Source organism: Triturus cristatus, chromosome 4_2, assembly GCF_964204655.1.
Source record: "Triturus cristatus chromosome 4_2, aTriCri1.1, whole genome shotgun sequence".
NCBI classification, from domain to species: Eukaryota; Metazoa; Chordata; class Amphibia; order Caudata; family Salamandridae; genus Triturus; species Triturus cristatus.
In genome coordinates this window covers 430,805,514-430,821,563 of record NC_140586.1, presented here as the reverse complement: position 1 = coordinate 430,821,563, position 16,050 = coordinate 430,805,514, and the positions used below count along the sequence as shown (strand labels likewise).

The 16,050-nt window shown below is 46.0% G+C and overlaps 1 protein-coding gene across 6 annotated transcripts in view; it reads left to right on the top strand.

The window, feature by feature from the left end:
• COL11A1 (collagen type XI alpha 1 chain) overlaps nucleotides 1-16,050 on the top strand; it is a 407,114-nt gene that overhangs the window by 23,924 nt on the left and 367,140 nt on the right. For all 6 annotated transcript variants that reach the window (XM_085601921.1, XM_085601919.1, XM_085601916.1 and 3 more), the window contains exon 2: nucleotides 10,621-10,788. In XM_085601921.1, the coding sequence (XP_085458047.1) occupies nucleotides 10,621-10,788 (168 nt within the window). The remainder of the gene's footprint in view (nucleotides 1-10,620; nucleotides 10,789-16,050) is intronic.

The window sequence follows — 16,050 nt, the reverse complement described above, 5'->3', positions numbered from 1 at the left end:
TACCCATCTCTTAAGTCTCCATTTAAATTTAATAACCGAGTGCAGGTGCTGCCTAGGGAGAGAAAGCAAGAGTGAGAGAGAAGGCCTTGGCGTTCTCTGGTCTGTATACCTAAACATATATCTCGCCTGCTTTCTCACCAACCTAACAAATGAACAAAACATAATTTGGAACTCATATATGTTGTTAAACACATTGTGTCTCTCTTAAATAAATTGCTGTGTTCATTGCAGCGGCGGCTCCTCCGCTATGGCAGAGGAGCATCACCCCCCCCCCCCCCCCCGCTGAGTGCCAGGCAGAAGACAGAAACGGGAAAATAAAATGATAATAAAACCATTTTATTATCATTTTATTTTTCTTTCTGCTCCAGGCAGCCACGTCTGGGTGGGGCGGGGCCATGATGAGTGCAGGGAGAGGAGAAGTGCACACTGTAAAGTGCGCATGACGGTTTGGTCAGCTGTCTAAGGCTGTCCAAACCGTCATGCACACTTTGATCTCTCTCCACCCGAGCTGTGATGTACAGCTGGGTGGAGTAGAGGCACAGGCTCCTAGGACCTAAGCGAGCATTCCACAAGCATGCTCAGGCCAATCATGGAGCTGCTCTCATGAAAGCAGTGTCTTGATTGGTGTCTAGGAGCCTGCGCAGTGTGCAGGGACCCCAAGCAGAAAAATCCCCAGACGGCGGCCTGCCGTGCAGCAGCAGGTAAGTGTTTCCTATTTTTATTTATTATTCCCCATACCCCTCACACCCTACGCCCCACCCACCACTTGTTATGAAAGGGAGCCACGACTGGTTAATTGCTTCTTGTACTGCACATTTATCTAGGCCCGCTGAAATTCAGGAATTATTTAAGAACTTCACACAGGGACCTAACAAAGACCTCCAGCATATCCTTTAATTGCATATATCAAACTACATTCACAGTGACCCTTCTTAACTAAAATTCTATGTAAATCTGTTGCATTGCTTGCAGTGGACCAATTACTCCTCAGGAGACAGGAATGTCATAGTCCCTTAAACCATTTTTAGGGACTGTTCATCATAATGCAATGCCACTGATGATGAAGTTTGTGATACAGTTTATGAAAAAATGTTCAGTTAGGAGCCATGAGTTAGGAAGAGGAAGTTATGGTTACTCATAACTGGCAGATTAAGAGACTTTTTTTAATGAAAATATAGATTTAGAATGCTTAAAATGTCAGTGTTTGTCAATGAATGTATCTGTACAAACATGTTTCTGTTGTTGATTGGTGATAAAATGTCACAATGCATAGTAGTGATACCAGTTACTAATACTCCAGTAGTGCTGCAATAGTGCTCTCTGTGAAAATAGTAAGATCTTCCCTAAATGTGTGTGCTGTGCAGTGTTTGGGAGTCAATAGCTGTATTAAACATGTTACAACCTTCCCACATGCAAGCAATTTAATCTTGTTCAAATTACAGTCTTCTTCTTTGACCCAATTTCTCAATTCTGAGGCTCTTTATGCCTACATGTTAGTTGATGGTAATACATTTATTCTCGGTTTATTCCTATCACAATTGCAGGTAATCCTAGGTTGTAAACCACTAGTTTCCTGATTTTTCTAATAATGTGGCATCTTCTGCAGCATTACTGAGAACTGAGCTATCTTTAGCATAATCAAGAGAATGTGATGCTCTATTACTTCTATAATCTTCATTACTCCGGGTCCCGTTACCCTTGTCCCATTCATTACAAAGTGGAAGTAATCATCTCTCGACAGAAAAAAAGAACAAAGGAATGGTCGGACGTTAACCCCAGCCCATCCTACTGGGAGTACATAAGCAGTTCTTACCCAGCATTCCGCCCGAACTACCATTCCCCCAACAGGAAGGCCAGCCGTTCGGGAGGGAGAGCGGGGCATAGGAACGGGACAAGGACAACGGGACCCGGAGTAATGAAGATTACCGTTAAGTGATAGAGCATTACCCCCAGGTCCGTTATATCCTCGTCCCATTCATTAGAAAGTGGAGAATACCAAAACAGACAACCTGCCCTACCAAAACCCAGAAGCACACCCCAGAAACCACACCAAAAGGCAGTATCCAAAGGAAAGCAAAAGGGGAAACAGAAGCCGCCCACAACAAAGTACAGTGAGGAGGACAAACATGAAAAAGACCCCCAACGGCCCCAACCTGCCAGCACACCAGAACAGGCCAGCAGGGACACAACCAAGAACTAGAAACCGGAACCAAGGCAAACACAATGCCACAGTGACAGCAAGGAGACAGCCAACCAGAGAAATGGAAAACAGATCACCCAGGCCAACCAAAGGGAACCCCCAACCCAACAAGCGGAGGGGAGCATGCCAAAATGAGAGCAGAAAAGGAGGCACCCCAAAGAGACCACAAAGGCAAAGCCCCAAAAGGTCAACAGCCGCCAAAGCAACCAACACCCAGGAATGCAGCGGACCAGAGAAGGTGAAGCCCCTAACAGGACATGATCAAGGGCGCACACTGGACAAAGGTCAACAAGCCCAGCACCACCAGGCAGGCACACAGGTGAGACAGCAGCAAGACAGAGAGCGAGCCCCACCAAGACAGAAGGGAAGCCCCGACAGGCAAACTGACACACAAGCCACCCCAAAAACATGAGGGGTAGATAGGAAAGCCCCACAGACCCCGACGCAACCGGGCACGAAAGGGTGAACATGCCTACCAGAGGACAAACCCCAACAGCACTGGACAGCCACACCAGAGAAGGGAAACAGGAAAGAGGACAGGAACAGGCAAAAGGGCAAAGGCACAAACCCAAAGGACCACCCAAGTGCAGGACCACCCATACAACACAAAGGAAGGGGGGAAGCAGCGGACAAGCACCAGCCCCCCCCCCAAGGACCCAGCCCCCAGAGAGCCCAGAGGACAAAGCTCCCAAAACCCCACCGGCGAGGACCAGGCTCCAAGATCGAATGACCAGAACCAACCACCAGAGCCACCACACCAAGCACCCAGTCCGGGAGGAGGAGGCACGGTGAGATCCGTGGAACAGGTAAAGAGGCAGCAAGGAAAAGGCACACACAATAACGCCGGGGAAACAAGGAACACCACCCCGGAACGCCACTCCACAAGGCCCACAGTGCCAAACCGAGCAGGCCAGAGCCCCTAACAAAAAACCAGACTCCAAAAGAACAAAAGACTAACCAGGAGGACCAGACAGTCAGACCCCAACCAAACTGAAAAAGGGTAGGGGAAGAGCCAGAGACCAGAACCCAGGAGACAAAATGCTGCATATGGACCAAGGCCCCAACTGAACCAGGGTGCGACATGAAATGCCAGAGCAGCAGGTGCAGGCGAGGCCAACCCCCAAGGCAGCAAAGACCAGGGCAAACAGAAAAGGCAGAAGAACAACCCAGCCAGAGACACCCCCAATGAGACCGGGCAGACAGTTGACCAAACAACAGACAGGCCAACAAAGACCGGGGACCAACAATCCAGAAACCGCACAGGCCCAGAAGTGGTGGAACAAGGCTAACGGCCACAATCCCGAAACCCTCAACCCTGAGGGGAGGGAAACAAAACCTCCCAAAATAGCTAAGCCATTGAGGCAACAGAAGCCAGGGCGGAAGCCAAGCTGTCCGCCCAGGACCACAAACTCCTTGGCCCAGCAACCACCAAGGGAGGGCAGGAGCAGGGGGAAAAACCCCAGGGCAGAACCAAGACAACAGAGCGCCAAGCAGACGGGAAGCCTGGGCCAAAGCCAAGCAACCCGCCTGACCAGAAGGACCCAATGGCCCAACCCCCAACCAGGAAAGGCCCAAAACGGGAAAGTCCCCAGCAGGGCACAGGCAAAATCAAAGGCCAGGGAAGGCCAGAGGAGCACAAGGACCTCACCCACCCCACCAAACCACATCAGCAAGCCCCAGGAAACCAGCAGCCAGGCAGGCAGGCACCCCAGGGGGTAAGACAAACACCCTGTGACCACCCCCCAACAGAGGGGGGCACATAACGACCGACACTGCCAATGAGAGTGGGCCCAAAAGGGGAGGGGGTCATGCAGGGAAGACAGGAGCGGCAGACCAGGCAGAAGACCGGTGCAGCTGGAAAAGGGGGCTCAGGCCACAAAGGGCAGGACCACCCCACCCCCACAAGGACCAGGAAACGACCGCCAAGGGGACAGCCACTCACAGGCGGAGACCAGACAGCCAGAGACCACAAGACCTGCCCAAAAGCCAAAACACATCAGAGCAGAAGAGAGCTGGGAGACAACACAGCACAGCCACAAGCCAGGGTGACACCCAACCAGGAAACAACCAGGCCTGACCTCACCGAACGGCAGAGAGCGGAGGGCAAAAGCCGGCGGCAGAAACCAAGTGCACCTGACCATCCAGGCTGGCACAAGCCGGCCACCAACAAGCACCGACCCACCAAAAAGGGTTGAGACCAGAGCAGACCAGGGCCCAGCAGGCAAACCCAGCCGGAGTCAGGGAGGGCCTGACGAAAAAGACACCCAGAGGCTCTACCACAGGAGGAACAAGCACCATAGCCTGTTGCAACCCCAGGCAGACACGCAAACAGGGAAGGACCAGATCCAACCCAGCACAACATCCAGAAACCAGGCAAGAACCGGGGATGGACAAAGCCGCAAGGACGAAGCCCAAAACCAGACAAAGAGGGGCCAGAGACCCCAAGAACAGAGCAACAGCCCAGAAGACTGGAGCCCCATAGAAAGCCAGCGTGAAAACATAAGCAAGAGGCAAGAGCAGGGCCCAACAGGGTGCAGAGGCACAACCCCAAAGCCCCCGCAAACCCAGGTAGGTAGTCAGTCAGGAAACCACCGGGGAAGAACAAGCTGAAGCACAGGAGCGACCAAAGTAGGGAGGATCAACGGACCAAAGGCAAGACAAAAGATGCTAAACCCCACAGCACCCAGCCATCCCAGGAGGACCCCCAACCAGGATAAACAGAGCAATGGAAAGGAATTCCAGCAGGGAACACAGATGGACAACCCCACCCAGCACCGGAGAAAAAAAGGCCAAATCCGCCATGTGCACGCACCCGGAGGAGGCAGTCCCGCAGACAGCGAACCAGGACCCCCCTGTCCCACGAAGAGATGAACACCGCAAGAGGGGAAAAAAGAAAGAGGCTAAAACATGAACCACAGAAGAAGAACAAGGCAACCCAAGGGGCAGAACAGGGCAGTAACAGCGCACCGAGGAAACAGCGACCACTACTCGTAATACACCGGGGAGGGCCGGAAAACAGGAACAAGACCCCCCCCCCACCCCTCCCCCAGGCCGCCAGGAAAGCCCACAGCACCTGCCAGACCCAGACAGACACTCAGCCAGGGAAAACCAGGCCCAGCCCAGCTCAAACACTGAAACATACGAGAGCAGGACAGAACAGGGCGTTCTGTCTTCAGGCCTGGACACCAAAGAACAAAAACAGCGTCACTGAACTACAACGCCAGTGGCGCAAAGAGGAGGAAAACATCCCAACCACAATGCAGTACACACACGGGGGCCGGGTGAAACGAACAAGGCCCTCCTCCCAGCCAGCCCACCACCGGCAACCAAGTCCAGGCAGGAGGAGGAACCAGCCCGGGTGCCAGGCACCCCAGGAGTAGAAAACCAGAACCAGGGCGCAAGGGGGCCCGGAGCTCCAAAGGCCATAACAGACAACAGAGACAGACCCCCAGCCATGCTGCACAACAGGAAGCAACAGCACAACCCGCACCAGTGCAAAAAATGCCAGAGAGGCGGAAATGTGAAAGCCAAACCCAGCATCCATCGCTCAGCACAGCTGTCGGTCCAGGGCAAGTGAGGGTAGTGAGGCTGATGCCCTCCACCAGATATCCACGGTCTGACTGCGTCAATGGCAAAGGGGAGCCTGAAGAATATCCTATAGATGATGAAGGACCATCAATTGACAGTACAGCCGCAGATGCCTACATAGCAGACTAGACTCAGTTCACAAGTAGAGCAGCAGCCATCCAGAGCAAACCAGACAAGCAACGGAGGAGCCTGAAGATGCCGGGAAAGAAACCCGGGGCTGCAAAGCATGCACATCCGGCCGGCAAGAACTGGACGGGAAATCTAAGCCTCCCAGCCAGCCCGGCAGGCAGGGAGGCACACCACCAGACACCCCGACCACACAGTCAGGCAGCCGGATGGGGAATCCCAAAGATGAAAGCCACTCAAGCCCAGCAAGAACAGCACCAGCACCTCGTCCCAATTATGTCGACAGACAGAAAAAAAGAACAGGTGGAATGCTGGGTAAGTACTGCTTATGTACTCCCAGTGGGAGGGGATGGGGTTAGGGTCCCAGCATTCCTTTGTTCTTTTTTTCTGTCGGGAGTTGATTATCTCCACTTTGTAATGAATGGGACGAGGACATAAGGGGCCTGGGGGTAATAAGAAAATTAGTATCAAGGATGTTGTATTGCTATTAAATTACATATTTTAGTAGCAAACACAATAACTTTATTTTTAAATTGAAGTACCATAATTTTTCATAAATTCTTAAAATACTTTTAAAAGGTGAAAGTGCCCTTTTAAACTTGACTATCGCATGAACGGTATGAGCATGAAGTAGCAAAACACACTTCAATCGCTAGATAAAAGGGAACTTACTAGTTTTCAATTTATGACACAAATGTTGTAGTGTCAATTATTAAGAGGTGAGCCACTGGATAGCTGTATGGACCAGACAAGCAAGCAGGAAGTGTTGTATGTAGTTTTTTCTTTACATTCCGCAACATAATATTAATAATCTTCTTCATTTCTTTAGCAAATCATAAAGCACAACAAAAACACTTACATTTTCAAATCTCATAGTACGTTCGCCCAAAGACTATTTAATGAATTATATCTAATGAACATCCTTTTCCAGAGTTTCAGATGCATATGATGAAGTAAATGATACTTGCCAGAAAGTGGCCTTTTTCTATAAGGAAGTGAAAAGACAAACACAGCTAATGGCCAGATTCTTAATATATTGTGGAATGAGGAAAAATAATGCCAATTCAAGTTAGAGTCGGGTGTTAAATAAATTTACTAAAAGTTAGCCCGTAGATTGTTTGCTAGATGAAATAGACTAGGATAGCAAGGTGAAAATAAGAAAATCCGGGAAGGATTGAAATGAGAGAAAAGAGTATGATAGTAGATCACATAGGCTAGGAAATTTAAGGGAGAGGAGGATGGAGAGAAATTTATATTTAAAAAGAAATACAATTAAAACAGGTGATATGGAAAAGAAGCCAAGAATGATTACTATAGAAATTAGTTGCTTTGAGAAGCACCTATACATTAAGACTTATGTGGGAAGATTGACAGGAGAGAATATAGTGCCAGTACTTTCCAAGTATTGTAAGTAAGAATGTTAGCGGTAGAAAGGTAAACCCTTGAAGAACTGTGAGCCAACATCCATCTCAGACTAGGAGTGAAGAATGAGAGGAATTAAAAGTAGAATATTTCGAAGTTTTAAATGGAAACCAATAAAAAAAATAGTAGAAACCTAAGCATGAAGGCAAAACAGTAGGGAAACAATATATGCTCGAAGTACACCCTTTCATGAACAGTAACAGGAGTTAGTGATTTTGGAAATAACATTTTCATTAAGATAACTGAACTACAGATTTGCCTAATCTATAACTTCACAATCAAAAATAGTGCACAGCATCAAAGGTGATTAGTGAGGGCAAATGGGGTGCTAATACAAAAAAAGTGTTTAAGGAGCCTTAGTGTGAACGAATCATTCATGGTTTCATCTTTTCTAGAGAGTGCCGGAATAAGAAAATATTTATAAATGGTGGGTGAAGAATAGGCTCTTGAACAGAGCAAGAACTTGTTGATGTGTTAGACCCATTAAAAGGGAACAGTCTGAACAACTATATGCTAAAGAATAAGACGAAGATGTAGGTGGTTAAAAGAGGCTGATAGAGGTGTTTTTTTAACAGAGGACAATTATGCATTACACCTTCATAAATAACAAGACAGTAGAAAAGTAACCAACATACTTCGACATCTGTAAAAATAAAGCAACACATGAGAAAGTAAAAAGAGAAAGGGAGGCAGTTGGTACCAGTAAGAGCGGTGGGGCAGTGGGTCCAGGTGGGGGGATTTCGAGGGATGACCACGGGGGAAAATTAAATAAATAATTAACTTTCCCTCGTGGTCATCTCTCGAAATCACCCTCCCCAACCCAGCCCCACATTCCCACCGCTCATACCTGCAGCGGCCGCGGCTGAAGGGAGGTCACATATAGAAGAGTATAAGTCGATTGATTGTAAGATAATGACGCAATGCATAATTTGCATGTCAAAACGATGCTAGCCACTGTCCAAAGGATATCACTAAGAACGGAGCAATAGTGAAAGTGCTGGCATTTCAAGTACCAGTAGAAATAACATATGGTGTCAATGAGTGGATGTGTACAAGGAAGCAATGCACAACTCTGAGGCATTTGATAATACAAATAAAGGGATAATTATTGAATGGAAAAAAAAGAAAGAACACTAAGCAGCTGGATAGCAGTCTATAGATTAGGAGTGAGATATACGAGTAAGCCTAATTAATTGTGAATATTCCAAATTTACTGAAGGAGAAACTATACATATGAATACAAGAATGCACTATTTAATCCAGAGTCTCAGTGTGGGTCTAGCAAATTAGCAAGTATGAAGTGCCACCTAGAAAAAAGCACTGTGTTAAAGTATGGGTTCACATAAAGCAGAGATGAGAAAGCATTGTTGGTAGAAGGTGTGTTGTGGGTGGTTCTACAGAGAATGATACTAAAAAACTGAAATAATGCTGTGTGATTGTTTTTTTTGTTTTTTTTGTTTTTTTTATTTAGAAAAAGATCTGGAGGTATGCTTCTTTATTCCAAAGTTTCAAAGGGGAAAAAAAAATCAAACAAGTATGGGCAAAGACAATAGATATGGCTTGAACTTAAAGTCTTGACTAAAAAATAAAATACATGCCCGATGCAATGAGAAAATGATTGATTCTGTGTACAGGACTATGAGTTAAAAAATTAGTATGTGAATAATCAGTGTCTTTTGAGATGTACAAAAGTCCCTCATACATTGCAATCTAAGCACCCCATAGAGGGCTGAATGATACTCCAAACAACAAATAGCATAAGTTGGGAGAAAAATACTCCTACGAATGGAGCCAAAGCCCTATCTGTATACATTTTAAAGAATTGTTACAATACGTTCTAAAGACATCTGCGCTGTAGAGCCAGAACTAAAAAGAAAGGGGAGCCGACAATGTGGAATGCAAGGAAGCAAGAAAGTTAAGTGTGAATATCATAACATAAAATTGAGTTAAATGTTATTAAACAGACCAGGAAGGCTGAAAAATGATTTCAAGAATGCTTCCATGAATGATACTTTGATAAATGCTATCAGCAATAAACTGAGTTCCATTCAGTATGTCAAAAGTGTGCCTTTTAGTTAATCTAGTTTTAGATTACTAGATCCAGGCATAAACCCTGTCAAAATATTATATTGTGTGCCTCAGTTGACATGCATAAGGAAACTTTCCAAAAACAGAACATGGCTGAAATCAACCTCAAATGCGTGTTCCAATATATCGCTGGGTGAATCTCGGTCACAGGCCTTAGGCCAGGATGCCCTTACCTGCTCCTTTCACAGTGTGATCTTTTAGTTCTGTGCTCACATTGACATTGTTTTCTCTAACATACACCTGTACCATCTTTCAACCAATAGCGTGGAATGCATTGCCTCCCCCCCCGCCCCCGTTGACTGGTGCATTTACATGTTGATTCATGATTTGACTGGGGATTTATGACAGCATTAATCTCCATGATTTATGTCAAACCATCTCTAAAAGAACTGCAAAGAGTTTTTTTCTTTTCAACTTTAAAATCCCTCGAGAACTGAAACACCCACTTGCATAATTTTGCTATTGCATATTTGCAGATCTATGTAGAGCATATAAGATGGAACACACATGACAATTATTTTGATCACTATGCGTTAGCCATCTACTAAATTTCCTATTGGTTATTGTGCAGATCATTTCCTTATAGGGAGGTTTAAAAATATTGCATGGCTTAGGGCCCAGTAGTTAGGGCCCAGGAGCTCAGCAGACTTGTAAATCCCAAGACAATAATCCAGAAAATGTTCATAGGTCATCACAAGATTCTTTCAGTAGTTGTATTTGCACTCCATATTTTAGGCAGTGACTCAGCCAATGTATCAAACTAGGTTGTGGTATTTCTTCCTAATGCCTCAAATGTTATGTGTTTCGTTACTGTAGACACATTCATGAGCGGTTCTTGTCTATTTTAATATGTTAGTCCCATTAATTCACCACAAGTCAAGTGTGCATGTATGCTTCCCATTCCCTAATGGAGAGGAGGTCAATAAATATTATGATCACAGCAGTCTGCTCTTTTGTATGTCAAACAACCAGCACTGCTATGTTTCCAATCAGAGATTTTCACTTATGAGTGAAAGGCATGGCCTCCTAAATGAAAATTAATTTATTAAATATTTGATTGAAAATAACATGATTCATATTAAGCAAACTCACACACATTCTTGTGTTATTGTCTTTCATATTCAGTACCATGAAATGACTGACATTTCTTAGCTTATCTGGGTTTCCTGTAACACTCTGTGTTTTATTTTCTCCAGCAGGACCAGTTGATGTACTAAAAGCATTAGAATTCCACACGTCTCCGGAAGGAGTATCGAAAACAACAGGATTTTGCACAAACAGGAAAGACACAAGAGGATCGGATATTGCCTACAAAGTGAACAAACTTGCACAACTGAGTGCTCCAACAAATCAGTTATATCCAGGTGAGTTGCATGTGGCTGCACTAAATGGATTATTACATCACAACATGTGTATAAATAATGATGTAGATGTTGTGGACAAGGTCAGTAGCAGACTTTGAACTGCAGAAAGACTTCACAAGTCCACTTACATATGTGAGTTTCACCAAATTCTTGTCCTTCACATAACAAGGAAACCTTCACTGATTAGATCTCGTGAACTCCATGATTTTAACCCTTTGCTAAGTTTGCTGATTTAGCCTTGCTTTCGCCCATTCAAAGATTTTCTGCACTTTTCAAGAAATATTTCACTACAAAGAAAAATAGCTTGCACACTAATTGAAGCCAGCCAAGAACAGGTCTATCAGACACCAGTGCTGTCAAGGCAGATCTAAAGTTTTGCTAAAGAGCGTGAACGTACTATAGCTGATTCTATAGCACAGGCTCAGGTGTTACAACTAAAATAAAAGGCTGCGAAAGCTTGTCTAAACATCACGTTTGCTCTACCAAAGGCTTCACTCCGAATATTCTTTAATTTTGTACGTGATGTAATGGGGGTACATTCTCTGTGCAGACTACCACCCTATGGATTGCCCTTCTCAGGGGCATACAACCAATCCAAGAGCTTTGCGATTTCTTAGAAGCCTGAAGACCTATCACGTTAGTGTCTTGTAATACACTTCTCTTAATGAATCCACCAACCCTTTTTCCAGCATTAAGGGGGCACTATTGGTGTAAAATTGACTTTACAAGAAAACATGATATCCTATTCTGCACCCAGCCTTTCAGCTGGGTTCACCCAGGGCATCTTCTATTAACGAAAAACTCTTCACCAACCAGGGATTTTCCATTTCACATGATTAACAACCACATGAAGCATTCTCCTTATTGTAATGCAGAGAATGGGCCCTAAATATTGTCGTGGAATTCTGCAGGTTTGAATCAATTTCGCCACTTGAGTGGCCTATGCAGATCAGAGTTTAGCATCTCACTGCACCAACACAAGCAATCCACACACGGCACAATTTGACACCCAGGTAGAAACGGTCAGTGTTTCGGGAAATTGACCCCTTGGGTGATATATAGTGTTAGTCGTGGAATTTTCATACTCATGACCTCCCTATACAAAACACTAGCAAATCTCACAAACGGACACAAAACACCATTAACTGGCAACATTTCATAGGTTTTCCCGTTTGAGGAAACTGCGAAAAGTGGTGGGTTGTGGCGCAACTGCATTTCTCCAAAAACAAGACACTTGCCCACCTTTAATGCAGATGACCCTTTCTGGCCGCGGTTATTCATACAGGAGATGATTCTAGCGCTGCGCAGCTGGAAGTGGTCTATTGTGCTACTTTGTAAATCACGAATCTTTCTTAAAGCCCACTAGAATAGCATTGTTGGGGGACACAACATTAGATATCACTGTATGTGCAGCACCTTGTAGCAGGTGGAGGTGAAAATCCACGCCCCATTGACTGCTGCAGAGTCCCAGTATGCACCCTATAGGAATCCACGCCCTGACCCACAGACGCACTCAATGCGAACCTACGATTTGAATGGATGCAAAATAATTGCAACTATAAATATTACGTTCTCTGAATGAAGGTGCAGGGTTATGAGACTTGAAGTCTGCCTTGTGAAGCTGCAGGGGTCTTTTGCAGTGGGCTTTCTTACTGACCTGCCCGGCTGCCACATGGTGTGTTTGCAGGGAAGTTCAAACCCAGGGTCCATGAAAAGTCCAAGCGTGAGCCGAGGTGTACATTCCATCTCTTCACACGGCGCAGGATCTGCCTCAACTCATTTGTGCCCCTCGGGGAATTTTTGGCGAGGCTGGATGGATGCCTTCCTCTGCTGCTGAGGGGCTTTGAACCAGGCGAAGAGCCTTGGAATTATTGCAATAAACTTGAATTTAGTGCTTCGCCTGACATGGTCTATCATGAGTGTGGGCCTGATGTCTCCTCTTCAAGACACAGCATGCATTGTGTGCCTAACCTTATTCAAACTTCACTTCTAAAGAAGGTGGATGATTCCAATTCACTGAACTGATATAACATTGGAAACTATATACACAGCACTGATAATGGAGAAATGAATGCTTGACTTACACACGTATGGGATCATTTCATTAGTCTGTTTCACTGGGGAAACATTTGCACTAGAAAACACATTCTGTAAATAAATTGTCAACCTCTGGAAATCATGCTCGTTCTCTCTGTGCATTACATGGTTGATGCAGGCATATGGAGTTCTGAAATCCATTGGGCCTCATTCAAAAAGGTATTTTCAGCCCTAGACCTGTGTTTAAGCTTAAAAAGTGGTTTCTTTTACACGACAACAAATCCCAGATGAATTCTGGACAGATATAAACAGTTTTAATGCTGCATAAATCTACCACATGAGTGCACAGAATTGTACAGTAGTCAGCTGGATGAAAAGGAAAGAGGGTGGGTGGAAGAAGGCGTGGTTAGCCTTGTCAGCTTGTGAACACTCACACATGTGCATTTAGAGTATTAACAACCTCGGATATTGTGCATTCCCATTTTTGAAGTGGTCAGAGCTTTACACCAGCAAAGGATGACATAACTATCCTTTCCAGGTTTGAAGGTGGGCGAGACACCTCCAAACTCAAAGATAATGAGGGAAAGATGTTTTTCGATTGGGAAATATCCCCCCCCCTTCCCAGGAGGAAAAAAAAAACCAAAAGAAAAACAGTTCATTTATATATCCAGCTGCATTTCCTCAGTGCACAATTGTACACACTGTGTACCCATATTTACACAAATCTAGCAGTGGGTGTATTAGCTCAATGAGCTCTAGTAGGAGCGATGGACAACAAGATGGCAAATGGACAGAAAGATGGACAGGCTGGCAGGATTAACAAGCATTGGCATAGCCAATAGGTCTCGCCTTTGGGACCTTATAAGTGTTTAGCCATGCAACAGTTGCATAACTAAATACTTATAAGGTCCCCAAAGCAAGACCTATTGGCTATTCCACGTGGCCGCGAAAGAGATCGCGATCAAACATCAAAGCGGCCGTGCAGCCGCGAACTTGGAAGTAATCACGGTAAAGCACGGCGCGCGTGCCCGCGCACATGCACTGTAGCTCTAGGCTGGCCTGGTAGCACTTTTTGGAGCCCTCTCAATAAGTCTCGCCAGACCAGCGCATGCGCTGTGTCAGGCGAGACCTAAAAATGTGTGATCAGACAGGCAGGGAGGTAGGTAGGTAGGTGGGTTCCACGCTTTCAGTTCCATACATTCTTACACTGTTGCTCATTGATAAGGCCCAACAAGCCAGAGGCACTTCTGGGAATACACGTGATCCTTTCAGTGGGGTGTTACCAGCTTGTGATGAACTATCCCCCTACAGATGGGGGCTAGGCTGGTCTAACTACTATTTAGGTCTGGTTGCAAAGTGGAGAAAGTGCTACAATGTCATAACCAAGGTGGTTATCGCTATTCAATCAATCAATCAGGAGGCTTCAAGTGCACTACTCACCCGTGAGGGTCTCAAGACACTAGGGGGGACAGCAGCTCCGATCAGTCGAAGAGCCAGGTCTTGAGGGCCTTTCTGAAGGTGTCCAGGGAGGGGTCGTGTCTGATGTTGACAGGGAGCTCATTCCAGGTCTTTGCTGTGATGTAGGAGAAGACTCTTACCCCTGTTCTCTCTCTGCAGAAGCGCAGCATTTCGGCGAAGTCAGCAGATTGGCGAAGTCGGCGGATCTGAGGTTTCTTTTGGGTGCATGGAAGGCGATTCTCTCATTGAGTTGTTGGGATCCTGTGTTGTGGAGGCATTTGTAGGCGTGTTTCAGTATTTTGAAAGTGACTCTCTTCTCGACGGTGAGCCAATGGAGGTTCCGTAGGTGTTGCCCGATGTGCTCGTGTCTGGGGATGCCGAGGACATGCCTGGCTGCGGTGTTCTGTATCGTCTGGAGCTTGTGTAGTAGAGAATTGTTGATGCCGGTGTAGAGGGCGTTTCCGTAGTCCAGTCTGCTGGTTATGAGTGCATGGGTGACTGTCTTCCTTGATACGGGGGGATCCATTTGAAGGTCTTTCGTAGGATGCGAGAGGTGTTGAAGCAGCTGTATGCGACAGCGTTAACCTGCTTGTTCATGGAGAGGGAGGAGTCGAGTACGATGCCAAGGTTTTTGGTGTGGTCCGTGGGGGTTGGAGGGCTGCTGAATGCAGTGGGCCACCAGGTGTTGTTCCATGGTGATGGGATGGTTCAGAGTACGTGGACTTCTGTCTTCTTAGAGTTGAGCTTCAGGCAGCTGTTGCTCATCCAGGTTGCGACGGCCTGCATTCCTTCCTAGAAGTTGAGTCTGGTGGCGATGGGGTCCTTGGTGAGGAAGAGGATGAGCTGGGTGCCGTTGGCGTAGGATACTATGTTGAGGCCATGATTTCTGACAATGGCGGCGAGAGGGGCCTTGTAGATGTTGAAAAGGGTTGGGCTGAGTGATGAACCCTGGGGTACTCCGCAGTTGGTTTCCGTGGGTTCGGAGAGGATCATAATGCGAAAGGGAGGTAAAAACTCATTGGATGGAATTCCTCTACCATGGTAACCAGAGGATGAAAGTTGTTTAAGCATTTCCAGTCATCACTTTTTTGCTGTCTGAGACAGAGAGACAGGCGTAGAGTCTCAAAGAGACTGCTAGAGACACACGGATAAGCACAAGAAGACAGGCAAACTGACATACGGATAGACAGACACAGATGGTGACAAACCTGTCTGAAGTTATTTCCACAATTAATGTCACATCATTGTGATGCCATTCATTGGTTAACAAGCATCAGTCACGTGGCTGTTGCTTGTCGGTTCTTGAACGCAAGGTGGCCTTACATAAACAGTTTCTGACAGGTGCTCTCCCAATCGTTTTTCCCAAAGACCGTTTTCTGTGCGCTGGATTTTATAATTTCACTGTTCTTTTATGAACGAAATCTTTGCATTGTTTCAAACTAACTAGAAAGCAAGGTCTGCATACATACAGATTCAGATTTCTTCAAACATATGAAATTCACTGAAAAATGAATCCGCAAACCGTCTGCGGCCTCTTGCAGAAAGCAGACACGGTGTATTTTTCAAAGTCTCTTATCTGATGAAGGAGATGGAAATCCTGCAAGCACAGACTAGACGAACACGGGCCACGCGCATTGGCCTTAAGCCTTTCAGACATATCTCTCAGGTTCAGACATGGCAGGTGTTCGGTTCCTAATCCATCACTGCTCCCAGGCCTCCCTCCATGCCGCCATTGACAAGTTCAGAGCAGCAGCATTTGTATATACT